The sequence below is a fragment of the Perissodus microlepis genome, chromosome 5 (genome assembly GCF_051167445.1).
Source record: "Perissodus microlepis isolate ML-2025 ecotype Zambia chromosome 5, ASM5116744v1, whole genome shotgun sequence".
Classification (NCBI taxonomy): domain Eukaryota; kingdom Metazoa; phylum Chordata; class Actinopteri; order Cichliformes; family Cichlidae; genus Perissodus; species Perissodus microlepis.
In genome coordinates, this window is record NC_140465.1 from 13,267,649 (window position 1) to 13,295,300 (window position 27,652).

General features: G+C 41.2%; 1 protein-coding gene across 1 annotated transcript; it reads right to left on the bottom strand.

Moving 5' to 3' along the window:
• Positions 1-155: 155 nt before the first annotated feature.
• vstm2lb (V-set and transmembrane domain containing 2 like b) lies at positions 156-27,539 on the bottom strand. The gene is made up of 4 exons (XM_084927999.1): positions 27,425-27,539; positions 2,466-2,635; positions 1,404-1,448; positions 156-1,213 (listed from the first exon to the last, which is right to left on the bottom strand). Exons 1-4 carry the CDS (start codon positions 27,537-27,539, stop codon positions 962-964), a joined length of 582 nt encoding a protein of 193 aa, XP_084784125.1. The 3' UTR covers positions 156-961.
• Between the last annotated feature and the right edge of the window lie 113 nt (positions 27,540-27,652).

Genomic DNA, 27,652 nt, shown 5'->3' on the forward strand with positions numbered 1-27,652 from the left:
AGCACATAACACAATTCACCACTCAAGAACACGACTTACCTATAATCTTACAAACATGCAGAGTGATTAGTGTGCAGTAAACATACCATATAACTGATATAAAGAATTTAAAGCATCACTGGATCTCACGAGTAGTCAGCCTGCACACCTTGAAATGTATTTAAATTACCGCAAAACTTTATTTGATCAAACACAAGACGGAAGACCAGAATCACAGAATCAAATTTATAATTTAAAATGAAAGCATTTAACACAACAGTAGCAACGGGGCAAACACAGTAGAGTGATTTGGGAAAAAAAACAAAACAAAGGGTATCTTTGTTCAGAAAACTAGAGCAAAATTTTAGTGTGATTTACGTACTAGCTGAGGTTGTAATATTTGTTTGATTGGCACTGAGTAACTTTGTGAAACAATAAAAGTATACAGTGCAAATAAGTGAATACACAAGAACAGATATCTTAATCTCGATGTGACGAGTGCGTACACTTGCATTGTTACAGACATACTAGTTATGGGTTAGAAAGCTAAATATACACTTTGCCTTTAAGGCGCCAAAAAACAAGGACTACACGATTTAAAACCAATGCACGGAAAAGTTTTCAGATAATGAAAAAAGTGTAAAATTATTCAGTTTTTCTTACAAAGCATTCGTACTGAAATACTGCAGCTTTCAGCACACGTTTTGGTAAAAGACAATAGAAGTGGCACACTGCATCGTCTGTCTGTATCTTGGGCCTACAATAATAACATAAAACTTGTTCTTTGTCATTACAGCCTTACTGTCACATTATGGTAAACTTAATGCACAGACATGAAGTCAATCAGATGTACTGTCAGCAAAACCATGAACAATCAAACCATGAAACACAAAGGGTCTCAGCCGTGTGATAAATTAGTGTGCTGATGAGTGTCCCTCTTTACAGAGTGAAGTCATGCAAAGTGCCGGGCACATGGCTCATTTTAAAGCACACAGGTCTCGTCACAGTCAGATTGATGGGGCAAGTGTGGGTGACTGCCCTGCAACTTATACTGGACACCCTCTGATCCCTGACTCCTCTCGGGCTTCACCTGGAGGTAGGCCCGGACGCGGTGGTGCTGCGCCACAGCACCGCTGTAGTCGATCACGCGGCACTCGTACGTGCCCTCGTCTGTTGGTTTGATGCTGGAGAGACGGAGTTTGTGGGAGATGTTACTACCGGCCACTTTCACCACCTAATGAGCAGAAAAGATCAAGTTTTCTTGTTTATGTTTAGTTTGGTGAAATGTAAGAGCATCTATCAAGAAATGGAAATGAGTGTTACAAAAGTGTGATTTCTTACATGTCCATAATCGTGATTGATAATGCCTTTAATCAAAAATGACTTTTCTAGGTGACAGCTGATTGATACCACATCAAACTTACACTAATTTTAGTGGCACCTCTGACAGTCTCCTCCAAAGGTACGACCTGCACGGAAATACGGATGAAAAGTTAACAGCAGAAAGCGAAAAAATAGATCTCATTCTCAGCAGCATCTCACTGGAGGAACAGGAACAAACACGACTGATGTATCAGTATTTTTTCTTTTAAAGCAAAGGATTACTTGTTTGGATTGCTTTCCCGATGCGTTTACCTTGTTCTCCTTGTTCTCGTCTAGCTGAGGTTTATACATGTGTGTGTGTTCAAATGTGCATGCACAAGAACACACTCCACAGTGCCAAGCATGTAAGCCTCTGAGCAGGAGAGTTTGCGTGATTGGGTATGCAGAGACACAGAGGTATTCTTTTGGGCATAGGTATGAATTATGCATGGAGCAGAAAGAGATTTTGAAAATCTATTTCTTTCTCAGCACCAATTATAGTGTCTAGAGGCACAACAGGGGAGCCCGAGTCCCCCCATGATGGGAGAGAGTCAACCTGTTCCCCCAGTGCTGGCAAATGCTAATCAGCAATTATACCTTGGTTTCCATGCAAGAGGGTTTGTGCCACTGCATTTCCCTTTGACTGATATTCAGTAAGCTTTGGGTTTAGTCCAAGTGGACGTGCCATAAGAAACTGTGTAAAATCTGAAAAAGTGAATGTTAAAATTGATGTTCAGCAATAAAAAAGTGTACAGTGATTAAGGTTGCAAGAAATAATTTATATAATCTTTCCTTTGTTCTGGATGTGTTGCAATATCAGTTATATATGTACTATTTTGATCCATCTAGTATTTTTTGGAGCCATGAAATAATTTCTAGCTATTTCAGCTGTTAATTCACTACTTTTAAGCTAAAGCAGCCTTGTTTCATCTGTAATTGGAATTGAGATATGTATTTTTAACAAATATCTTCTTGTTTAAAGTTAAATATAGGATGGTTGACTGAGTTAAGTTTAAGTTTGCTGAGGTATTACAGGAGTTTTTCACCTTCGCTGGGCTACAGGTGACTCCATCAAGAAATCACTGTACATATACAATAAAGGAACTTCCATTACAGCTGCTTACATTATTAGTGATATAGGGAGGCTTCTCTTGCCACTCTCTATAGTCCTTGATATACCACCACTGGATCTCCAGGGAGTAGGACGGAGAGCCCGCCCCACGGAAGGAACAGGCCATCTCTACATCCTCACCACTGTGTGTTGTGATGTCGTGTGGGACCTCTGTAAACAGTGCTGCAACAGAGAGACAGAGAGAGAGAGAGAGATGGGCTTAAAAGGACAGAAACATTATTTCTCAAAGAGCCTTGTGACAATGTGGCATTACTGCATCACACTCATACATGAGAAAAACTGTAAGCCAAGGACACGGTGTTGGAACTTAAGTTAAAATAAAAATAAGGATTCAGGGAAGAGTGGTGTATTCAACCAACCAAGCAATGATTTTATACTGTAGGTCTGTTTGCACTGCAGGATGATAACAGTTGTGATCAGGTTGGTGGTAATCAATCAGTTCCTGAATTTGTCTCAGTTTTCTTGGGATGCTCATAGAAACAAACGTGAGGTTAAAATAAAAATCTAAAAATGAAACAAAATAAAACACATACACAGCAAAAAGCTGAATACTAAATAAATTAAACCAGTTAGTTAACCAAGGAATACTAAAAAAGAGTGTAGAAGTGAAATATTTTCAGCTGGTTATAGCTGCTCTAAACTGACAATGAAAAAATACAGAAGAGGAATCATGCTCTCTTATGTTTGGGCTAAAGTAAAAGCAATCAATGCAGCAAACTGACAATTCAATTAGCTGTTCCTCAGATATCAGTGTGCTTTTCAGTTGTTTTGAGTGCATTAATAAAACTGATTATATTATAGGTAAAGCTGACCTACCTAAAGGCTGTGGAGACAATAATTAGGGAATACCTTTTGCATCACAAGCCCACACACGTCTGAGATGTGACAAATGAAGCCCGACTGCAGCAGTGATGGATTTTAAGAACTCGGATGTCATTATCAATGACTGATAATTTCAATTAAATAAAATTCATTAACTTGAAAACTCTGACTTATTAGAAGTTACTACATTACTCAGACCTTATACACATTACTGTGTATAAGGTCTGAGCAGACAAAAACATACTGAACCCAGTCAGTGTAACACAAAATTAGATTTATGCAGCTTTAGAAATTAAATCAATACCAATGCAATTTTGAGGTTACATACCATGAAATGTAATCTAATTTCAGTCAGCTCAATGTTGTGCTGGCAGTGCATTGGCCATTAAAATTAGAATATAATTAATATGCTCCAGAGTAAAAGTATAATGCACATAAAGCATCACAGGTGATGTGTATCGATCAAATGTAAATGTACAGTTCAACATTCACTCTTCCTGTAGCTCTGTTTTGGTTTCTGCCATCACCTGGCGAAACTGTAAAACTAAAGGAAAGGTACTGAAAAACCCATCGCTCTTTGAAGAGCGATAAGGACAGAAGCCATATAGACGATCAGGTAATATTTTAAGTCTTATCGAGAAAATAACCATCTTTCAGAAAAGTGAGTAAGAGAGGAGTTTTTATTATTTGAAACTGATATTCACTCTGCTTTCTGCAAAGATGAAAAGTAGGCTTGATGGGGAAAAAAAGCTGAGAATAGGCAAGCAGAGAGAGGCTTTAGTGCCACTGGACAGACTCCTAAAGCCTCTGTGCCCTTGCACTGCTGCGGTGCAGCCAGGCAGTGGCCTCATTTGTCAGGAGGAGACCTGCTGTAGTTTTGAGACTCTCTGGGACCAAAAGAGAAAAAGGCAGAAAAGTAGGATAGACACAGGACACTTTGTGACCAAGTTATCTGGTCTGTATGCAAATGTGCATGTAACAGTGTAATCTTGCTTATCCATTTTCCCCAATTATGCATTCAATTTACCTACAATTGTAACATTTTTTCACAGGGACACAATATCTCGATATCTGATACACTTTAAAAAGACTTTAGAAAAATAGCTACATAAATAATAAATAAATGAAAAGCATGTGTTCTGACAGTAATGATGCTATGAGTAAGTAGAAACCTGAGGTTTAAATGGTCACTTAAAGAGGAAAGAGCTCACTGCAGAGAGAAGCAAGAAAAGCAAAGACTTACAGTGCACACGTGAGAAACGGAGAATTTTCATTGTTTAATGCTCATTTTACTACAAAAAAGCTCTTTATGTGTTAGGAGTTCTGTCTTCTCTGCAACAGGGGCGAAGCTAAAGGACCAGCACAAACACAAACAAGAGCCACAAACATTACTAGTTTTTCCAAATATTTTAACACTGCCCCCTAGTGACAATCCGCAGCGGCAACTTGCAGACAACAGCCAGCAGAGCCCTGTGTAGCAACAACGCACAACAGTTTTGGTCACCTAAGGGAGTTTACTTCTAATGAAGCTGTGTTGAGAGGCTGTTCTTTGGCACAGTGAAGTTCCGACTTCAACGCTCATATTCAAAAATGACAATCGAAAAAATTACAATAACAGAGACTTTATGCTAATGTTCAGTTTTACTGGCATTCAGCACCTCAGTTTTGCTTTACCAGAATTAATACTTTAAATGCCATACCAATTCAATAGTTTTGGAGACTTTTCAGTTTGATTTAAAGAAGTCTGGACTGAAAAAAATGCATTGCAATCCTTACAAAGACTGGTTTCTTGCAGGACTAATGTATTAGTGTATGGGTAGCTTCGTAGCCTTGGATGTCTTATCTCAACACCAAACATATTGGTAAAATAGGGTGTATTGTGTCTCACACAGCCACAGATAATATTGTGTTGCATGGCCCCAAGTGATTTTCTCTATACTGCCCTCCCCTTCAACCACTGCTGTGAATGCAACACATTCAATAGGACGTTTCCAAAAGGTCCTAACATCCTGGTGTCAGTATTTGCTCAGATAAAAACTGCTTTTACATTGGCAGACCAAAATCATACATATAGACACATTTCCTTTAAGCTTTTAAGAGATCTCCTGAAAGAAATAACTTTAACATTAAAGTACTTAATAAGTTACACTACAATACACTTTATTTATGCTAAAAAAACCCCAAAACACTTCAGTCACCAAATAACCAAATATTTCTCTACTGTCTACGTTTCATCACAGCCTAACAATCTAACAGTTAAGATGCCGGCAGATAAAAGGGCAGAAACCGCACTTTCTAATGTATGTGTCGCGCAATATTTCGTGTTAAAACAGAGAACATGCAAAAGGTTCAAGGTTTAAAATACAAACAGTACAACAATACAAAACATGATGACATGATGAAAGAGAAACTATGAATAAACCATAAGTTCCTAGCTCAGGTTGAAATGTCACTGTGGATTGCAGAAATAACAGTCTTAACAAAAGATTCACTAGACAACAGCAAATACTATCTTCTGACATTTTCAATCAGACACTTTCATTGTAATGCAAAAGTAAAATGCCCCCATAAGAAAAGAAACATTTTACAGATATGAGTGTCTTTTATTTTAAACTGCCAGACTTTATAGAACGTTTCGGGGCAGATCAGAGGTGCACAGACAGCTAAACAGAAAAACAATAGGAAGTGCAGATCTATGATAAGCAAAAGGAAACAAAAACTGTAAATGTGCACATTTTCTTCAGATTTTTCTGCACAGTAAGCTGCATCTGCTGAGACAATTTCCCGTTGCGCTAACTACCCCTACACTGCCAGTGCAGACTGTAATCACAGCAGGTACCAAGATTAACTGTAATCTGATGGTGCGTGGCTTTCTTGCTAGGAAACCACAATAATTGTTCATTTTGAACAGATCAAGACATGCAGAAATAGCACCTGGGAGAACTTGTGACGACTGTTATAAAGTGAAACATTCCAGAAAATTGTAACATGACAAGGCCGATAACATCTGGCAAAACAAATAAATAAATATTACAGACAAGGCATGAAGTTAGAGTAGTTACAGAAATTAGAGACATCTACATCTACATATTCTATTCATTCAGCTTTAATAAGACTAAACAAATAATAAGAGAAAAGGAACAGCTAACCTATTTACTGTCACTCTAGAAGGTGGTGCAAAGATTGACATTTCTGAGAAAAGACATTTTCTTTATGGTTTTATGCCAACGCAGCTACTTTTCATAATACTACAATATGATGCTCTGCAATGAAAAGCACTCTGTAAGAGTATACGTCTCATTATTCAGCAGTGGCAATCTTGCCTCTCAGATCTCTGACGAAGAGCACAGATGTCAGGCAAAACTAATAACAATGTCTTGTTATATTGCGCTTTCAACATATGGTGCTACAACTGAAGCCGGGGAAGGCAGAGAAGTACGCCACGCACAAAATATAAGAGCAAAACAACCAAGGGTGGCATTTCAATCATCTGGGTTTTCTTACTCAATGCAGGTTCTTACACTTTTCTGTCCTCCAGACACAGTATCAACAGCCAGCGGCACAGCACTGCAGCATCTGTCACTTGGAACAGACTGCACTACTGCGGGAAAAAAAAAAGGCTGTTTGTGTGTGACACACTGTAGAAAGTAAGAAATACAAAGCAAGTAAGCACAAAAAGGAAGGTATGAAATATCTTTAAATAATAAAATGTTTCAACATAATAAATTATTAATTGACCAATACAGGAGTATCAAAACCCTTCTGTTAAAAGCACTTGGGGAGATGATCCAACAGAGAACACTGCAAAGGCCAATGGAATCAAAATGTAATAAAAAGGTAAGTGTCCCAAGTAATTAATAATAACAGTTTACAGTTCCACTATTCATTCACTCTCTGGTGGAGGCAAGCTACAGTTGCAGCCACAGCTGCCCTGGGGCAGACTGACAGAAGCGAGACTGCCATATCGCGCCATCGGCCCCTCTGGCCAACACCAGTAGTAAGCTGTAGGTGAAGTGTCTTGCCTAAGGACACAACGACCAAGAAAGAGAGCTGGGGATCGAACCAGCAACCTTCCGGTTACAAGATGAGCTTCCCAAACCCCTGAACCACGGTCGCCCATGTTTATGTCTAATTAACACGTAAACACTTTTACATCTTCAAGATTTTAAGTCTTTGCTGAAGAGCATAAGCTGTGAAATGTGGAACGCTTCTATTACATGACACGGCATGATAACATTACTGAATGAGCATGAGTAACATATTAGCTGAAGTAAACAACTTTGTAAAATCCTAGATACACCATTGTATTTTGTGGTGTTTAGTCTGTTTTAATTGAACTCTGGTTAGTTTGCCCCCTTGGTGTGGACACACAACCAGAACACAACACTCGCAGATCATTTACAGAGTGAACATGATTCAACCACAATCTGACCCAACTACCAGGGAAGTTTGCCTGAAACACCTTCCTGTAGCCATGTATGCTTAGCATTCTGGGATACGGCAGGGCCCCATAGACAGTGCTGGGAAGGTTACTTTTAAAATGTATTCCACTACAGATTACAGAATACATGCCCCAAAATGTATTTTGTAACGTATTCCGTTACGTTACTCAGTGAGAGTAACGTATTCTGAATACTTTGGATTACTTGACATTAGGTAAGGCTGCACTTTTTGCAGCGATCTCGTATAGAAAGCTATTCCGTGCGTATATAAAACAGGTCCGCGGCTCCAAGCCGTACTAAAGGGACCTCTGGCTAATACGTCAGGTTCCGTGTCAGGCTTGTAGCAGAAAACTAGCTTTACTTTGTTGTCTGGGTCAACTTTGCTAACGAGAGACAGAGAGAGGTGTTGAAAGGCTCACAGACACATAAAGGGTATGGCAGTCCATTCTCCCTGCAGCACGGACTACACTGCCCATGAGGCTACATTCTTTAGGGCTATACCTCTAACACTCTGCCTTCATATTAAATCATTTTTTGAACAGTAATTTTTAAAAATATTTCCTCACGTCATTATGAGACGCGAGATTGAGACACATGCATTTGAGCCTCTTAATGTGTGTTTTGTTTGGGTTTCCACCACCGTGGAATTACCAAAAATAGAGAGAGCATAGCCTAACATATGAAACAGGAAAAGACCGCCATGTAATCCATTTATTTCAACAAAGTAACTGTTTTCTGAATACCACCTTTTTAAACGGTAACTGTAACGGAGTACAGTTACTCATATTTTGTATTTTAAATACGAAACAGCGGGACATGTATTCAGTTACTCCCCAACACTGACCATAGATGTCCAAAGGTCAGTACAGGCTAGCAATTAGCTATGAAATGGACATGGATTCTCCATGGTGTCCAGAGGTCCGTAACACGTCACCTTCTTCCTGTTATTTACTTTTGTTGCTCCTGCTTCAGCCACATGTGGCCAACAAGTGGACTCGAAATTCTCACGTGGTTTGTAATGATGTATCTTGGTTTGCTCATCTACTGATTGTGAAAGGATTACATAAAAATGCTAAAAATAATACTTTTTTTCTTTTTATCTAGATAATAGTTAATGATTAGCCAGTCACAGTATCAAAACAGTAGCACACATATTTAGGTCAGCTTTCAATCAGACTCATGCTGAACTGGTGTTGGCTTTAACAGTCTAACTGGTTAAATCGGACAATTGAAAGGGTTCTTTAAAATTAAAATCAAAATAGAGAATAAAGGAGAACTCTTGAAAAATGACCAGTTCTGAGCGTCCACAGCCATTTGAAGCCACAGCATCCGATGTCAAAGTCTAGTCAAGGAGAAAGCTGCATGGGTAGTCCTCGCGTCCAGAGCTACAGTACCAGCACAGGCTTATACCTGTAAGGTAATTCCTGCACTTTTACACTTCCCCTGCCAGCCAATAAGACCCTGAATCTGTAAAGGTAAGATTTTTTCCTTCAATTTTTAACCTCTTTCTTTTCTTTTAAATCCTTTGCCTTCTCTCTGCTTTTCTCTCTCACTAGCCCACCGACATCTTTCTTAAAAGTCTACCCCCAATTGTTGAAAACAATAGCATCTTTACTCTCCTATCTCCCTGTTCCTATTACCCTTTCATTTTTACTTTCTACCTATTAAGTATCCTTTCTCACTTTCATTCCTCCTTTTATTCGGTTCCCCTTTGCACTTTCCGCTCGCTGAGTGGGCAATATGTGTCTGCTGGCGTTCTGGTGTCTGGCATAAAGAGATTCTTCCAACAGTCTCAAGAGTAGCTCACTACATCTCCTGGAGCCTTGCCCACTGGCTTTGGCAGGTGTTCAGCATCCTGGGAGAATTACCCTGTGTGTAACTCGCTGTGTGGTGCCCTATGGCTTCAATTCAGCATACTGTGTGTGTGTGTGTCTCTGTCTGAATGTAGCTATGTCGAATTGAAACACATGTTAAAAAGGTGCAACGCATTATTTCTTTGCCACAAGTTGACCACGTTCAGCTATGTGTTTCTGCTGCATGTTTTAATGCACACGTGTTCCTAATACAACAAAATCCCAGCTGAGGTAAAGGCAGAGAATAACAAGCAGAGCGGCTTCTAAATCATCTTGCAGCATTTAACATCCATAAGCGTTGTCTTTATTTAACACACACACACACACAAACACACACACACACACACACACACACACACACACACACACACACACACACACTAATTGCCCAGAGAATCACAACAATTCAAAAAAGATAAAAGGATAAAGTAAGAAATCCTTTACTAGATAGACGAGAGGAAAATGACAAATGGAAATTAAAAAAACAAACAAAAATCAGTAATTTCTCACATTATCTGCTGGCAGAATAACAGAAAAATATCATCCTTTCATCCATCCATTTTCTGCTACTTATCCAGGTTCAGGTTGCAAGGGTAGCCGTCTCATATATGCATATATGTCCAGACCTCACTCTGCCCTGGCCAAACCAACCAACCAACCAACAGATGTAATGTCTTGTCTAGCCCAGGACTTCCTCCTATGCCTGGAACACCTCATTTAGGAGACATCCAGCTGGCATCCTGGTGAGATCCTCAAGCTACCTCACCTGGCTCTTTTCAGAGCAGAGGAGTAGCAGCTGTCCGCAAAGCCCCTCCCAAACGATCAAGGTCCTCACATAACCTCTAAGGCTGAGCCCAGGCACTCTTTCGAGAAAGATAATTTCTGAATTAAGTAGTATCCTTCAGTTACCACTCGAACCTCGTGAGAAAGGTGAGAGTAATTCTGGCTTCTAAACAGTGATCCTACACTATAATGTAAGAGATGTTTCAAGGTAGCTTTTCTTAAGGGTTTGTTGAGCAAACAGCCTAAGAATTACAACTATTGGTCATAGATTCACCAATCACCAATATAAACTCAATATGCAGTACTGATTTTAAATACAATACATTTTAGTTTGGTGCTACAATATGTATAAATATTATAGTGTACATATAAATCAAATACATTTACTTGTATACCATTTTTATATATGTGGTCCATGCAGGTATAGTGCTTTTGTGTTCTCTAAGTGAGGAAATGGAATAACTGGCATTTAATCCAGGTGAATTTCAAACACAGCTAAATGTGTTTCACACAAAAGGTGTATATAAATATCTATAAATTCTTGCGCAGGGCATACCATGCTTCTCATCCTATGACAGCTGGGATAGACTCCAGCCCTCACGTCACATTAAACTGGATAAGCAGAATGGTTAGATGGATGAATCTCATCATCCACTCTGTTACTGCATTACATTTTTTATACACACTCAACATTTCTTTATCCATTTCAATTTAAGAGTCCTCTAGATTTTCACTGGACAAACTGTCAATTCCTAATGAGGATTATTGAAGACATATGGTATTCAAGATTATCTATGAATGTGGCATTAATCCTTGACAACTGCTTATTACACCGCACCAGAGATTACGTGAAGGAGAGACAAAGACGCATAAGTGAGGCTGACCGTCGTACTTTTTTCTAAAGAGGAAGACAGAATTACAGATGTTATACTGATGATTTTATGATCTCTTCATTCTAATATTTGACCATGTAGTCTGTTATAGTTTACTGATATATGTAAACTATCTCTGTGCCCTGCTTACACAGGAGCCACAACTCAACAATGCATGTCCACACATTGTCAGTGTAAACACATTACACCTGTACAGCTGTGGTGGTGTATCATAGCAACGTTTCAAACAAGAGAGAGTGCAGTCTATTTGCATATGATCCTCTATGCTGCTACATTAAATCTACATTAACTACTGAGTTATAATTATGCTTCCCCCAATTTCACAACGAACTAATGGATAGTGTTTCTTCAGTTTTCTAGCAAAGAGCTTTTTTACTTGACTTTGACATACTGACACTTTCTGAGTATGTGCAGTCAGTCTTTTTCCACATCACCATTTTTTAAGTCCAGAAGTTACAGAGAATAAAGACATTTTTCTATATTTTTGTAAGTGAAATTTCATTTTTTAATGCAGGGACTGGAAACACAGAATTCAGCTTTTACAGATTTGACTTTACACACCAATCTCAAGAAAAAAAATTAAATCAAATCAAGGACATCTGGGTGAAAATTAGATTTCACACTATAGTTCAACCGACTCAGCAACTCAATTGTGCGCATTCTGCTTTATGTTCAAAATTTATGATGAACCTTAATTGTTGTGACTGCAGGCCTGATGATCAAATGTATGAGGGGAAAATTTCACATCAAGAAAGGCACGAGTCACAGAGATCATGAACTTTGCGGACAGAGGGAATTGACCACAATAAATGAGAATATTTCACCTGTAAATTTCCTTCATTTTCACTTAAATGATTGCTGTCAAAAGTATAAGCAATATACAGTGCTTGCTATTCGATAAACTCAGGTCCTTTGGCAGGGTTTGACTGTCCATCTGACAGTTGTCAAATTGCATTGCTGTTAGCTATGCAGGAGCCCTTCTCAGCCCTGCCTGTGAAACATGACTTGTTGACAAACAAACTGTCTGCTGGTGTGCGCAGTGCCAGTGTCAGGCCGTAACAAGCCTGCTCAGCAGACGTCCAACTGTTTCCTGACTTTAATCACACAAGCATCACCAGAAATCAATCGAATAACCTTGGTAGAATGCTAAATCAACACAAAAGCTGACTCCGTTCGTGGACTTTCATGGCCCTGAACTGGCTGAGAGTACAATGAGAGCGTGTACTTCTGAAGTGGATATTGACTCCCAGGGAAATCTTAAGCACACTGGGTTGTCTCATTTATAACGCTATATAGCTGGCAAGGAATGAGCTTGTCTGGCCTGGCCTTGTCTTAGTATGGATTTTCATAAAGGCAGTACTGTCAGAACCATCTTTTAAGCAGAGGCAGGGGGACGCTTGTCTGAAGATGCAAAGTACAGTACATGCATTTTTAAAGTGGCCCTCCTTGCCATTTTTTACTTTATTGCTTAGAGAGCAATGATAGAAGTGAGACCATGAGAACACTGGAGCAGCTGCTCTCTAGCCACCAAAGATTCATTAAAAATGAAAAAGGGGGGAAATAATGAAAGAAAACAATCCAGTGGAGGACATAAATATATAAACAAAGGCAAATACTTTGTTCATGCCCTACAGAGACCATACTTTTCCAGTAATGGTAAATATTTTTCATCTTCAGGTTCAAGGCAAAACAAGAGGGATAAATCCAGTATGAGTGGCAGTGTAAGGTCAATGCATCGATCCTCTCTTTCTCTCGCTCCCTGTTGTGGAGCAGCTTGAGCCGTTTGAGGATGACTAAATTACAGGCGCCTCATTAGCATGGATGAGAAGCAAGTGTGACAGCCGTATCTTTCCTTGTCCATGCTTGTGTACTTATGTGAGCAAGAGAGAGAGAGAGAGAGAGGCTTGCAGTGTAAGCTTGTCAGCACCGCTGAAAGCTTCTGTTTTTACTTTGTGAAACCATTAAAGGATAGGGTGTATGTTATTCTATATTCCTCTCACTGCCAGTTACTTGAAAAGACGAAAACCAGCAATCAGTTGTTTTTTCCTTTTCTTTCCTCAATATGCAGTTGTTCCACCTAAGAAATGTTTAAATATTTGCCTAAAACAGCTTGCAATTGCAGTTTTTAGTTCAATCAGGACCAATATAGTCAAAGGAAGATTGATTGCGCCACCTGCAGCAATTTGTAATATTTATATATTTACTTGGATCTGCTTTGAGAGTTAGTCTGCCTTCGACATGCATATGTGAATTGCATAATCCAGGGAGACATCAATCCAGTGTTCTGTGGACATTACATGGAAACCAAGGGCAAGATCAAGAGGAAAATACCGGCACAGAACAGAGTAGGCATCGACAGGTATGGCTTGAATTGTCAGATACACCATGAAAGAAGCAGATAGGATGGAAATGGGTTGCTAATCGGCTTGCAGATGGGCAACAGAGTGAACCATATGAGATAGCTAATTGTCTGTTTGGAAAAATAATAGTTGTCTGAAACTGATCATCTTGTGTCCTGTCCTAACTAACTGTATTCTTGATATATATATATTTTTTTTTAACCCAACCACTAGTAAACACTGTATTTACTCTATCTATACAATAACTAGCAACTTTATAAGGTACACCCAGATACAACAACAACCAGTGGCAGGTTCATTACAGATGGCAGGAACCCAATGTATTTAGGGATGTAGACCTGGTCAAGATGAAGTTTAAACCCAACATCAGAGTTGGGGATAGAGGTGATTTAAGTGACTGTGTCGTTGTCTGTACAAGGCATGGCATGGTATTTTAAAAACTGCAGATCTGGTGGGATTGCCCCATACACTCGCCACACAAAAAGGAGAAAATATCCATTGAGCTACAGTTCTTGGGTGAAAATGCCTTGTAGATGACTGAGATTAAAGAATGGCTAGCTACTTCGAAGTTATTGGAAGTGTTACGTTCCCACCGAAGGGGTCTAGGCATGCGAGTGAGGGGACCAGTAACAAATGAGTCCAGAAACAGAATGAAAAGGAAAACAGACAGAGTTGTTCTGTATTAATATAGTTTTATTACAAATGATATAGGTTTATTACAAATGACATTAACCTAAAGAGCCGGCAACGCCGTTTTACCAATAATGCCAAGGAAACAAAAGAAACACTCGCAGCAACAAAAGACAAGAAGACTACAAAACAAAAAGGGAGGCACTTCCCACACTTCCTACCCTACTCCTCACCACTGGGAGACACTCTCTGGGCCCACAAGCCCGTCTACTCACTAGTCATAAGGCTGTCTGTCCAAAACCTAGCACAAAACCATGTAGAGCCACAGAGGAAAAAAAACCACCCTGCTCACAGCTCATCCCCAGTTTAAATAGCCTCAGAGGTGATTGCTGACTGGAGTCAGGTGGCAAACGAGGCTAATCAAAAGCAGCTGTGTCCTGGGGAGAGAGGAGAGTGAGAGAGACAGAGGGGGTAGGAGTGGCAAGAGAGGAGGAGGTGGGGAGAGCGGGCAAACACCCCACCCACACACTCCCACAGCCTCACAGGATGTAACATTCCCCCCCCCCCTTACATTAAAGCTCTACCAAAACAACAACAACACCTTATTGCGAGCTGCGTGAGAGTGCATCAGCCACTATATTGTCAGTACCTTTCTTGTGTTTGATCACCAGATTGTAATCCTGGGCCAGGAGTGCCCAGCGCATCAGTCGCTGGTTGTGGTTGTACATCCGGTTCAGAAAGACGAGGGGATTGTGATCTGTGAAGACGGTCACGGGGGAAACGCTGGTGCCCACATACACTGCGAAATGCTGCAGAGCTAGAAGCAGAGCTAAGGCTTCCTTCTCTATGGTAGAGTAGTTCAGCTGATGGTGTTTGAACTTCGCAGAGAAATAACAGACTGGATGGCACACACCCTCCTCATCATCCTGCAGTAGAACTGCTCCAGCTCCGGTGGCACTGGCATCGACCTCTAGCTTAAAGGGTCGAGAGAAGTTAGGAGCTGCCAATACAGGGGTGCTGCACAGGAGAGATTTTGCCGACTCAAAGGCATGCTGGCACTCAGCTGACCATTCAAAAGGCACCTTTGGGCTACACAGTTTGGTTAGCGGAGTCACGACCACAGAAAAGTTCTTACAGAAACACCGGTAATATCCGGTCATACCTAGGAACCGCCTTAGTTCCCGTCTGGTGGTTGGACTCGGGTAGTCCAGGATTGCACCAATCTTCGCCTCCACTGGGCGGACCTGTCCAAACCCCACCTGCTTACCTAGGTAAGTGACGGTTGCCTTACCAAACTCACACTTAGCGAGATTGAGGGTCAACGTGGCCTCGGCTAGCCGCTGAAACACTGTCCTCAGAAGGGACATATGATCTGTCCACGTGTCTGTGTATAGCACTACATCATCTAGATACACATTGCACTGGGGCACATCTCCCAACACCAACTGCATCAGACGTTGAAAGGTAGCTGGGGCATTTTTCATGCCAAAGGCCATTACTGTGTATTGCATGAAGTGGTCAGGGGTGACAAATGCAGAAATATCTGAAGCTCTGGAAGTGAGAGGCACCTGCCAGTAGCCTTTAAGAAGATCGAGTTTGGTGATGAATTTGGCAGGGCCGATGCTGTCGATGCAGTCTTCCATACGAGGAAGCGGAAATGAGTCAGAGACCGTTACAGCGTTTACCTTCCGATAGTCTGTGCAGAAACGGGGTGTGCCATCAGACTTAGGCGTTAGTAGACATGGGGAGCTCCAGGGGCTACAACTAGGTTGTGCCAAGCCGTTTTCTACTAAGTACTCAACTTCCTTTTTCATCACCTCACGTTTGGCGATGGGGCAACGGTATGCATGCTGCTTGATTGGGGCTGCGTCTCCAACATCAATGTCATGCTCACAAACATTGGTACGTGAGGGTACGTCACTAAAGAGAGACGGGTAGGAGTGCAACAAGTCAAGTACATCTTTACACTGGGACGGAGGAAGGTGAGACAGGTGGGCCTCGGCCTTAGCTAAAAAAACAGAATTTGACAACCGCCCACATTGCTGTCCCTCAGAAAGGGTACCCAGATCATCATCACCCTTAACTTCTACACTTAGCAGGGTAACAGGGACTGAACCGGGGACAGCCGTCCCAGCAGTGTCTGATGATTCTGTCATGCTGGTGTCTCTGGTATGGTATGGTTTCAACATGTTAACATGGCATAGGCGAGTCTTCCTTCTGCGTTCTGGGGTGTTGAGGATATAGTTGGTGTCAGACACTTTTTTCACTATCACATAGGGGCCTGAGAAACGAGCCATGAGGGCAGAATTAGGCACGGGCAACAACACAAGAACTTTGTCCCCAGGCTGGAACTGTCTTTCCACTGCTTTTTGATCGAATCGTTTTTTCATGTTTGCCTGGGATACACAGAGAGCCTCTTTTACTAACAAAGTAGCCCGTTGCCACCTGTCCTTACATGTTTTTACAAACTCCACCACATTAGTTTTAGGCACACAACCGCTGAGAAAACTCTCCTTCAGCACCTTTAGTGGACCCCGCACATCATGTCCAAACACCAGGGTAGCTGGGCTGAACCCCAAAGACTCCTGCTTCGCATCACGTATAGCGAACAATACAAAAGGGACCCCTTCATCCCAGCTTTTTCCTGTGTCATGGCAATACTTACTCAACATTGCCTTCAGAGTTTGATGCCACCGCTCAAGTGCACCTTGTGACTCTGGGTGATAGGCACTAGACACAGAATGAGAAACTCCAAAGGACTGTAAAGTCCGTTTAAAATCCCTGGACATGAAATTGGTACCCTGATCTGTCTGCACAGTTTTCGGGAGGCCAAAGGTGGTAAAGAATTTGACTAGTGCTTTGGTAATGCTTTCTGTAGTGATTCTCCGCAGCGGAATTGCCTCGGGGAATCGAGTGGACACACACATTATGGTTAACAAGAACTGATTCCCTGCCCGCGTCTTTGGTAAGGGGCCAACACAGTCTACCAGGATATGCTCAAATGGTTCACCGACAGCAGGGATAGGACGTAGAGGGGCGGGGGGCACCGCCTGGTTTGGTTTACCCACAAGCTGGCAAGTGTGACAGGTGTTAAAAAACTGCACTACATCTGCTTTCATTGCCGGCCAAAAGAAATGCTGCAGTATACGGTCGTACGTTTTAGTGACACCCAAATGACCTGACCATGCATGATCATGTGCTAACTGTAGCACTGCGCTCCAGTCTTCTCCAGGCCTTGGGGTCCACTTGCGCATCAATAAACCTTCCCAAATGAAAAATGTCTGCTTCTTGCTCCCCTCACCACCCTTATCCTGAGCTGCAGCGGTAAAACACTTAACTAATGAAGGGTCTTCTTTCTGAGCCTTCACAAGTGCTTCCCGGGTAAGCAGAAAAGGAGCTCCAGACTCAGGAGCTGGCTCAACCACACTTTGAGCCGACTCTAAGGCTCCATTATCTCCCTCATCAGTACAGGGCATCACATCCTTCTCTACAATAGAGCCAATCACTGATTCTGACAAATCAACTCCCCCACCTTGTTGCTGGGCACGTGAACGAGTCAGAACGCTCACCGGGAACACATCCGGGTGCTGCTGACTGAGGGCATCTAACACAGGCTCTATAACAGGATTGTTGGTCACCTCAGGGGTAGGATAAACTTTCCCACCCGCGATATCATTTCCCATTATAAAATCCACCCCATTAATTGGGAAAGAAGGCCGTACACCCACTGAGAAGAAACCACTCACCAGCTCACTCTGTACCCAAATACGATGGAGGGGAGCAGGCACAAAACTCATCCCAACACCTCTTACAATGATGCTAGAGTCACAGTCAGACTTCTTGTTAAATTCAAGCACACTAGCTAGTATGAGGGACTGTGAGCCACCAGTATCACGCAGAATGGTCACTTCACGCTTATCCTCGGTCTTACCAGAAAGCGAAACAGTCCCCTTAAAAATGAAGGGCTTAAAACACTCATCCGGGGTCTCAGGGGAGGGGGGCCTATTGACAGGAGGCATAGTTTTCATCAGCCCGACCCCTTTTGGTTTACGTGAAGTTGAGACTGATTGTTTCCGTTTATAAGCTTCACAATCTGCGATCAAGTGGCCAGACTTAAAACAGAAAAAACACTTTCGGTCTGCCTTGGGACGAAACGCAAGTACCTCACTCTTTGGGTGCTGTGCAACTGGCACCTCACTAGCCTTCACTGGGGCATCACGCCGGTCATACCTACTAACACTGGTTTTATGGACAAGCGCGAACTCATCAGCCAGCGTCGCAGCCTGCTGTAGCGAGGAAACCTTCTGTTCATTAATATATACTACGATGCGCTCAGCAATGCAGTTCTTAAATTCCTCTATGAGCATTAGTTCCCGGATCGAAGCCAGGTCAGTGGCTTTGCAGGCCGCACACCACCGATCAAAAAGAACACCTTTTTCCCTGGCAAAATCAAGATAAGACTGACCCTGTCCCCTTTTCAACCCCCAGAAACGCTGCCTATAGGCTTCTGGGACCAGCTCATAAGCCAGCAGGATAGCACTTTTCAGCTTGTCATAGTCCAAGCTGTCCTCAGCTGACAACGAGGAGCAAACTTCTTGAGCCTTACCTGCCAGCTTACATTGGAGCAAAATGGCCCACGAATCCCGTGGCCAGTGCAAGGCCGTGGCTATTCGTTCAAACGACTCGAAGTAGCTGTCGACCTCAGTGTCACGGAACACTGGAACCAGACGACTGTTCTTCCCTACATCAAACGGTGTGTCTGCCTGATGAATGGAGGCAGTCGGAGGAAGGGAAGCCTGCCGGAGTTCCAGCTGTCGCAACTTAACAACTGTCTCCGCCTCCACCTTTCTCAATTCAACCTCCCTGGCTCTCGCAAGCTCTGCGTCTAACCGCCTAAGCTCCAACTCCTTCTTTAGCTGGAACTCTCTCTCACGATCCTCCTTTTCCAACTGGAGACGAGCCAGGCGTACACGGAGCTTAGCATCCTGCTTTGAGCCTTCACTTGATTCAATGGAGAGAGGTTCGAAGCGAGGCAATGTCATGGGTTTGTCCTCAGGCAGCCCCTGAGCAACAGGTGTAGACACCAATGGACCTACAGCCTGAGCTGGCACCTGCGGAACAGGCTGAGACGCTACACCATGCTCAAGTGGACTGGCAGACACTGGCAAGGCCACTATCCCTTTCTCCACCAAGCCAGACACAAGAGCAGCTTTCAGCTCAGCCTTACGCAGAGCTGTGGAGACAGAAATGCTATAAAATGATGCCACCTCATGCAAATCCCTCTTCCTACAGGCGTCCAGTTGGACAAGCGAGGGGTTTACCTTAAACACGGCAATATCAAAGGTAGCCATAAAATCTAAAACAAAAACTACCTGAGGCTAACAATAACAACAAAGAAGCACCACCTCCAATACACAAATGAAAAACAGGTGGGAAATGTGTGGCCACAGGTTAACCAATAAATAAAAATACAGCCGACCCTCTCTCCAGACCTACCTACTAAAATCTTAGCCTAGTTGGCTTCTGGAGTGTACCAGGCTCGAGGCAACTTTAAAGGCTAAGCATCAAGTGCACAAAGCACCGACAAGCCTACCCCCGACAGGGAACTAATCCTCACCCGGGATTACTCCGAAAACAATAAAGGCAAAATAAAAAATGAGTGCCTGCAGGAGGAGCTTACGCTCAGCTAGACACTCCCCTTTGCTAACTGGAGAGAGAGCGCAGCTGATACCATACAACTAAACAAGCCACCGGCAAACAACTCACTAAAACTCAATTGCTGTTCCTTAATATAGTTTTATTACAAATGATATAGGTTTATTACAAACGACATTAACCTAAAGAGCCGGCAACGCCGTTTTACCAATAATGCCAAGGAAACAAAAGAAACACTCGCAGCAACAAAAGACAAGAAGACTACAAAACAAAAAGGGAGGCACTTCCCACACTTCCTACCCTACTCCTCACCACGGGGAGACACTCTCAGGGCCCACAAGCCCGTCTACTCACTAGTCATAAGGCTGTCTGTCCAAAACCTAGCACAAAACCATGTAGAGCCACAGAGGGAAAAAAAACCACCCTGCTCACAGCTCATCCCCAGTTTAAATAGCCTCAGAGGTGATTGCTGACTGGAGTCAGGTGGCAAACGAGGCTAATCAAAAGCAGCTGTGTCCTGGGGAGAGAGGAGAGTGAGAGAGACAGAGGGGGTAGGAGTGGCAAGAGAGGAGGAGGCGGGGAGAGCGGGCAAACACCCCACCCACACACTCCCACAGCCTCACAGGATGTAACAGGAAGCCAATAACTGAAATAACCACTTGGTACAACCAAGGTATTCACCAGAGCATTTCTGGACACGGGAAATGAATTTTGAAGCAGATGGGCCAAAAGTTGGACAATAGAGGACTAAAAAATGCTGCCTGCTGCAATGAATCTGCATTTCTGCTGCAACATTGAGATGTTGGGGTCACAAAGTGACACAAACAATATGAAAGCTTAGATCCATCCTGCCATGTATCAACAATTCAGGCTGCTGAAAAAACAGTGTCACTGTGTATCATGTCAGTCTTGTCCTTTTTCAGCTGCTCCCGTTAGGGGTCACCACAGCAGATCATCTGTTTTCCATTTCTCCCAACTCAGCAACCACCTGCATGTCATTTTGACAGCACACCGATTAAGTCTCCTCTTTGGCCTTTCTCTTTTGATCTTGACTTGTTTCTTCTTCAGCTTCTTTCTCCCAATCAATTTAGTCTCTCTTTATTTCTCCCATATCCAAACCAAGTCAATCTCACCTGTCCTACTCTGTGCCTAAACTGGGACTTGACATACTAATTCCTAACTGTATCACCCTAAATGCAAATCTTAGAATAATATCAGTGTAAAATATGTATTTCAGGAAGTAAGCACAAAAATAAGATTATGATGCAATCTAAAGAGGCCTTACTGGTGTGGCTGAAAGTTCTCCCTTCTTCAAATGTGTCTGAATTTAGAGAGATAAAGTATAATGATGGACAGCAGGCTATACTTGACTGTTGAGAAAACTCGGCCAAGGACCACAGTGGTTATGTGGCTCGTCTGAGCCCATCTCCAGGGCTGCTTTCATGTGTCAGTCCAGTCCTACAGAGAGATATGAGAAATGATGCCTGGTAGCTGGAGGAATTGTAGAAATCCTTTTCTAAGTTAAGTGCAAACATTTTTCACCTGAAAAGGTGCTGCCTTACAGGGACAGCTAGTAAAATCAGGTTCATTAACTCAATGGTGCCATTTGAGTCACATCTATAGGGCACTGTAGAGAAGAAACGAATCATTAAGAAGAAGAAAAAGCTGTAAATACCAAGACACAAAAACCCAGATAAACAACATAACTTCGACCAAGGTGAATGTAAATAGCCCGTGAACAGAAACCCCCTGAGAGAAGGGATTTCACTAATTTGATGAATGGGTTTAATAATCAGGGAAGCCCCAAGGGAATCGTGGGTGAAACAACAAGAAGCAGCAGCAATAAAGAGACCTGCTGCAGATACAGATATTTATCTTGATCTTAGAAAGCTTTAATCCTGCATACACAAAACGCCTACTGAGAGTTCTGTTAGATCGATGAATACAAGACAACCTTTAGAGATTATCGCACTTTCAAAACATCTTTTAAGTAGTCAACAGCTACTTTTCTTAAACCTGTATACATATATAAAATAAATATTAGGATCACCTAGGATATTACGTCAAGAGATTTCTGTACAACAGTTACAGTACAAGTGACAGCAAATAAGTGTGGGAAATAATTATACTGATAAACAAAAAAATTGCCAGAAAGTCAGTAAAGCTGTATTTGGTCCAGAATCAGCTCTGGGGCAAACAGAAAGGTATGTCCTTTGGGAAATTATCATTTACTGCGAGACCTTCAGCCTGAATTCAAGGTGGAAGTTAAAAATAATGAAATAAGAATGGAGCCAGGATTCAAGCAAGCAGCTGTCCACCTTTTGCCACTGATACACCGGGCTTACGGACTGAATTTTTCATAGCCCTTGGGACGCGAGACACGGAGGCTATTTCTGCGTTTCCTCCCAGTATGTGGCTACATGAAGTATCACGTATTGTTGACAACACATACCAGGGCTCTGAGGCATTTTCGAGATTGCTCACCGTACTCCATCTGGAGTCCACAGTAATGAAAGACAACATTATGTTCCTTTCTTCTATGTCGCCCTTGAGAGCCTTTAAGTAATGGTATCTGTGTTTTCCTTGAGTAGAGTGCAGGAGCCCTTGCTTGGCATGTCCTGTCTACACAGTTTCAATGAGCTAAACAGGACATTGAATTAAGCTGCTACATTTTCACGTTAGTTTTTCTTGCATTGAAAGTAGACATATAATAATCTGTTTAATAACTGAATCATAACACACAGAGCTTGTTAAAGTAGAATAATCACTATTGTACTATATTTTCTGAACCCTCTTTATCAAAAAACCCCAAACTTAAATGTCCACTTTGGTACACTGGGATTGTCACAATACTAATATTTAAAGCAACCCAGGAAAATACTTGATAGAACAGGAACAAAAGAAAAGCCCAAAAAATTAAGAGCCCTTTTTAAAAAAATAAGGATTAGAACGATGGAAAGAATAACATCAGTGATAATACTAGTTTAAGTTGACTGATAATTGCAAGTTGTAAATGTATTATTAATAATAAAAATAGTAAATAATTATCATCATCATCTTACTATAACAATGCATGCCTGTTCCCAAACTGCTCCTACACACAAATGATTTTTATAGCACTCAAATCCTTACAAATGATATATTATGTGTAGTAGCTGTTCTCAAAATCAATGCCAACATTACGTGTACGTGGCTGGATGCAAATACATTTTGCAGGTGCTTATTGGGGTAACTTTTCTCATGCACAACTGTAAATAAGTGTTCATTAAAATGATCATGCTAATAATGTGATTCGGTTGTCTTAATATATAGCTTGCAAAGAAGAAGAAATACATGTATTTTTTGTTCTGTGTTTATGAACAGCTGTTTTGGCCATCTGACTAGATACAGTGATATAACGAACATAAAAAAGAATAACATGACAAATTTACATTCATGTCTGTGTTGTAATGCATGAGCAAAGCAAAGAATTACTGCCTGCAGCACAGATTTTTGCTGGTAATAATAATAATAAAAAACTTTATTTATATAGCACCTTTAAAAAACAACATTAGGAAGTACTTCACGAGACAAGACAGGAAATAAACAGCATATAAAACATTTAAGAGGAGATAAAGATGAAACATTAGGTATAACAATACAGGCAGCACAGGGAGATTAAAAGCGATGAATTAAGACAATTAAAATTAAAAAACAAGTAAATTAAAAGCAAGTATAAAATAAATTAAAAATCCCTAGCAGAAGGTGATAAAGCAATTACAAAGGACAACATAGAAATAACTCAGAATGGAGGATCAGAGAAAGCCTACTTATGTAAATGTGTCTTTAAGAGATTTAAAAGACAAAAGTGAGCCAATCAGGTCTTCTCAGGGAGATTGTGGGGTAACTAGCCTTCGCTGAGGACCTCAGGTTAGACCAGGAGTGTACAATTTCAGGAGATCGGAAATATACACAGGTGCCAGTCAACAATAAAATTATAAAACCAATTCAAGACATAATAGTTAGCCAATGAAGAGAAGTATTTAAATATAAAATAGAAGTATTTTGTTCATTTTGGTTTTTAAAATATACACGTCAAATATTTTAAGATGACCTAAAATAGTACCAAAAAATGTTTCCACAGGTGTCGCCACTGTGGATGCATGTTTCATTTGGCAAAGCACTGGATGCACTTCCTGATGCAACACTCCCAATAATCAAGGCTTGGGACCAGCTCTGGGAATGCACTAGCTGGTGACCCCCTGTGGCTGGATTTGTGGCTGTCGAGTAATTGCTAATAGTGAAGCAGCTCATGTTAATATACACACCAGTTAAGGTAATGATAACTGTTCACTGCTTAATGTTGTTGAAAACGGAGCTTTTCTGAACTCTCATAATTCCTCCCCAAGTGTTGTTCAGTGTTACGAACATCACCTACTTCACAGACAATTTTTCATATGCCAAAGGCATCAGGTAAAATGATCAATCTCTTGTCATCGTAATGAACCTTTTCACTGTTGTTAGCATTTAATTGGGCAAATCACAGTCGGTTATTGGAGGAAAATTATCAGCAGATAAATCTATAATTAAAACAATCACAACTGCTTTTTTTCCATGAGAAATTCTTTGTTATATTTAAATTTTTATTAATAGTCTTAATTTATTAAATAAAATATAATATTTTAATGTAGCTACAAGTACTGAAAGTCAATTGTTCAAAGCTTATTTTTTGTTTGACTTGAATGTCCGTAAAGTCAGGTAGGTTTCACAGAAATATCAAGACAACTGATTGATATTTTTTTTCTTACAGATCAGAGGAGATTTCTGTATCACCAGTCATCACTTCAAGTCACGTTGTGTTACACACACTCTTGTTTCACTGCCCTTCTGTTTCCTACCAAGCCTCCACCAGCACCCTCTGCTGTGACAGCATGACTGTGCAATCTGTTGCCCCCCACCTCCTGCACTGTTAGAGCTCCATCAAATTAAAAGCCAATGCAAACTGACGGAGCTGGCTGTCCTCATTAAGAGGACACCAAGCAGAGGACTGGGTGAGGATCCTAGCCACTTTGGAAGCCTAATGAATTGGTACACGCCCCCACACTGTGAAGGTAGTGCACTCACAGAGCAGGATGAGCATTGCCAAAGAACACTAACACTGCCACATCTTGTGCTAAAATTGAAAGGCTTCCAACATGTTTCCCATCATCATTATCATCACTTTCTGTTATAAGTTACCCCCGAGACCTCCCCCATGCATAACATCACTTATTACAGCTTCTGTCGCTTTCCTTACTGCTGACACTTGACCTTCAAGTACTTACGGCAGGTAAGAGTCTTATTCTGATGCATGTGGCAAACAATGGGGTGAAGCTACTGATCCATTGAACGTGTTTGTCTTCAGACAGAACATATAATTTTGCGTTGTAGGTGATTCAATCTACACTTCAGCTCAAGTGGAAACTGGGGTGCAAGGGCCAGGTGCACTTATCTGAAACAAATGAGTCAGGGCTAAATCTAACAAGCACTCTCCAGAACTGTGCATCCAGCCTCTCTGCTCTGCATGAAGGCTCGGCTTCCCTCTGCTTGAGCCATTTATCAAAGAGTCTGATTACAAAAAAAAAAAATCTTATCTAACCACAAAGGATAGTACAACTCTGTTTTCTGGTGGTGAAGCTGATGTTGTACAAATATGACAGTAGAAAGCTTCTAGGTTGTTTTCTCAATATAGTTTTTCATTCTTGTTAAACACACGGAGGCGTTCCTTCTTTTTTTTGCCTGGAAAACAGTATTAATGGCAACACTACAGTCGATTTTAATTTGCTTCCTTTGGGAAAAATGCTGCTGATTTTCTAACCTGTCCAGTACAGTCCATCCTTGTGACGCCACTGCAGAATTTATAGTTTGTCAAGTCAAAGCTAAAATGCTAAACACAGCAAGCTGAAGGCAAACCACGCAATTTAATTATGTAACAGTAAGGTTAGGAGGTGCAGGAGAAAGGTGAGATTGCTATTAGCTATAAATTATATTTCTGTTCAAAATTTCACAATGTATGAACCACAGAAAAAGAAATCAGAGTTGTTTTTGACATTCAAATAAATGATTAGAGCTGGTAAAATAAAATATAACAAATAATGAAACAGAGGTTTCAGTGACTATGACCTGAAAATATGCATTCAAACATGCAGGTAAACATTAAATGTTTCAGTCTGAAGTAGGTTTTATCGTTGCCCAACAGATCCTGCTGTTGACGGTGCAAGGGTAGACACTTATCTAAAGGGAAGGGAATTTTAATGTAGGCTTTTACATACTATTTTTATGTTAGTACAGGTACAGTACAGCAATCCCAGTGAAACTACAATAAGTCATGTGTTATTCTGTGAAATACCAACCTAGAAGGACAACCGGACAACTGCAAACTTACAATTTTTTAGCCAGTTCTAAGTATGAAATATGGCAGGTTACTTGAGTAACAGGGCATCTCAAGCCTCTACCCACATCCATAAAATGCACACAGCACAGTATGAGAACTTCATTCTCCTCTGGGTGAATACTAAAGTTGTATTTTGTCCTTGAAAACACATAATGTGCACATCCTTTTGCATTTGTGTTTTACTTTATAGTGTTACATTTTATTTTGTTGTACATCAGACTAAATCTTCAGTCCACCCTGGGTTTAATTTTCCGTATGTTGAACTATTCTGGTAAGCCTTGTCAATTTGAACAGCTCACACAGTGTGCTGTTGGATTTGTAATTCATATCTACTTTTTCATAACTCTACAGTTCTTGTTATTAGGGATACTGTATGAAATTACTAAAATCAAGAAGTTTGGTTGGGGGTGTTGTGCCTTGGGGAAAGACCTGCGTCAGTTATGTGTAAAGTAAAATTTAACAAAAAAAAAATGTACTTGTCAGACCAAAGAGCAATGCATGGTTAAGAAATGAAGAAATGAAAGATGACTGACTTAATTACAGTTTATACTAGTCTCACATTTTTTTCTGATATTAAAAAAAAAACATTAAAAATGTTTATTTTCCGCTGACATTTAGGGATATGTAAACATTTACCAAAGTTGCAGCATCTGTTTTGTGAGTGTGTGTTTGTGTGCGTGTGCTAAAATAATTATACACACAAACATTTTGAAGACACTTTAGTAAGAAGACATTATGATGAAACACCTGCCTGTACCCAGGCTTCAAAAGCCTTTGTCCTGCCCCTGCTTGTTGTTAACCTAAGTGTGTGTGTGTGTGTGTGTTTGCGCTTTTAATGAGTAATGAAAAACAAGTTTCATATACAGGGATATTAAAATGCTCAAACATGGTCGAGCACGTTGGTGTAAACACAATAAAACATGACGAAAGTGCACAACTCATTGTTTAATTTAGCCCCACACACCCCATCCGTAATGTATATGAACTAATCACTGACATCAAACGTTGTTGTTCACTAAACCCCACCCAAACACTTAAGAGTCAATGCAATGAGAGCTTCACTCTTCCACTCCAACAAACACGCGCATTAACACAACTTACCGTTCCCAGAGATGTGATTATCCACCTCTCCGTGTCCGTCGTTGAGAGCCGCGTTAAGTTGAATGTAAAGTCCCACGTACTGTAAAAGCCCCATTATCACTCCGAAAGCTCCCATTGCCTCGGCCGGTATTTAAAACAGTTGTATGAAATTTTCACGTTAGATGGAGAGCATCGGTAACGATATATCCCCACCGGCGCAGAGCAGCCCTTGCAGACATACAGCTGGAG